General features: G+C 58.8%; 1 protein-coding gene across 1 annotated transcript in view; it reads right to left on the bottom strand.

Moving 5' to 3' along the window:
* Positions 1-1,054, bottom strand: part of TBX1 (T-box 1) — a 6,650-nt gene that overhangs the window by 4,660 nt on the left and 936 nt on the right. Inside the window, exon 2 of the mRNA XM_021713191.1 lies at positions 778-1,052. Within this exon, the coding sequence (XP_021568866.1) occupies positions 778-1,052 (275 nt within the window). The remainder of the gene's footprint in view (positions 1-777; positions 1,053-1,054) is intronic.

Raw genomic sequence — 1,054 nt, 5'->3', positions numbered from 1 at the left:
CCCTGGTCCCAGCGTTTTCTTTCCGATGGGCGATTCCTCCACCTTTGTGCTCTGGGGCGCGAGCTTCCCTTCCACCCGTCTCCCCTCCCGCGTCGTGTACTTTCTCTTTATTTCTGCTGTACTCTCTGCTATTCCTGTTTCCATCGTCCTCTCCTTCTTTCCGCTTTATTTGTCACTCTTTGTCTTTCTTTTAGTCTGCCCTTTTCCTCTTCCTTTTGTCCTTCTGGACTCACCGCGTTTTCCTCTTTTTTAAAAAGTAAAAACTAAAGCTTTTTTCTTTATCATGACTACTTTCTGTCTTAAAATTTCCCTCCATTTTCTCTCTTCCTTCACGTTCTTGCCCTGTGTTTCTTTTGTGTCTGTCTCTTTTCTTTCCTACCTTTCCCACGTTTCTGTGTTTTCCTCCTTTTCTCTGCTTCATCTTCTCCCAGCTGTCTGCATGGCTTTCTGTCTCTCCTGTCCGGGTTTCAACTGACTGTCTTCTCGAACTGACTCCCACCTCTCCAGGCTTGAGGCCACCACTGTCCTGTATCCTGGCCTGCACTCCTTTCCCCAGCCCGTCTCTACCTGCATGCCATCTCCAGAGCCCGGCCCAGGCTGGTGGGTGACAGGCTCTGGACAGGATGCCCGCCTTTCCTCTGCGCCCTAAAGCGGCAGCTGGGACCCAGAGCCCACCCCACCTAGAGTGCCCTCCATCTACTCCATGCCCCTGGCCCCAAGCAGCATGGGCAGCCGGGTCTGGCAGGCTGGCATTGTAGACACGGCAAGGAGGCTCACCTTCCATGTCCCTGGTGACGGTGCTGAAGTGCATCCCGGCCAGGGATCCTGGCAGCCGGTGAAGCTTCGCCTGGTCGGGGGCCCCGGGGCCCCAGTGGGCGGTGCGCTCGGCTGCCTCGGCTGCAACCAAAGAGGCGATGCTGAACGCACTGGCCCGGGGAGACAGCGGGCTCCGCGCGTCCATAGGCGCCCGGGCGGCCTGGCCGGCGCCGCCTCCGACTGCGTGCGCCCAGCCACACCGCGCCCAGCCCAGCCCACGGGCCGGGGGCGGGGGCCT

The sequence above is a fragment of the Carlito syrichta genome, unplaced genomic scaffold, assembly GCF_000164805.1.
Source record: "Carlito syrichta isolate Samal-C Ts95f unplaced genomic scaffold, Tarsius_syrichta-2.0.1 Scaffold304335, whole genome shotgun sequence".
NCBI classification, from domain to species: domain Eukaryota; kingdom Metazoa; phylum Chordata; class Mammalia; order Primates; family Tarsiidae; genus Carlito; species Carlito syrichta.
This window is presented reverse-complemented; position numbering and strand designations above follow the sequence as displayed.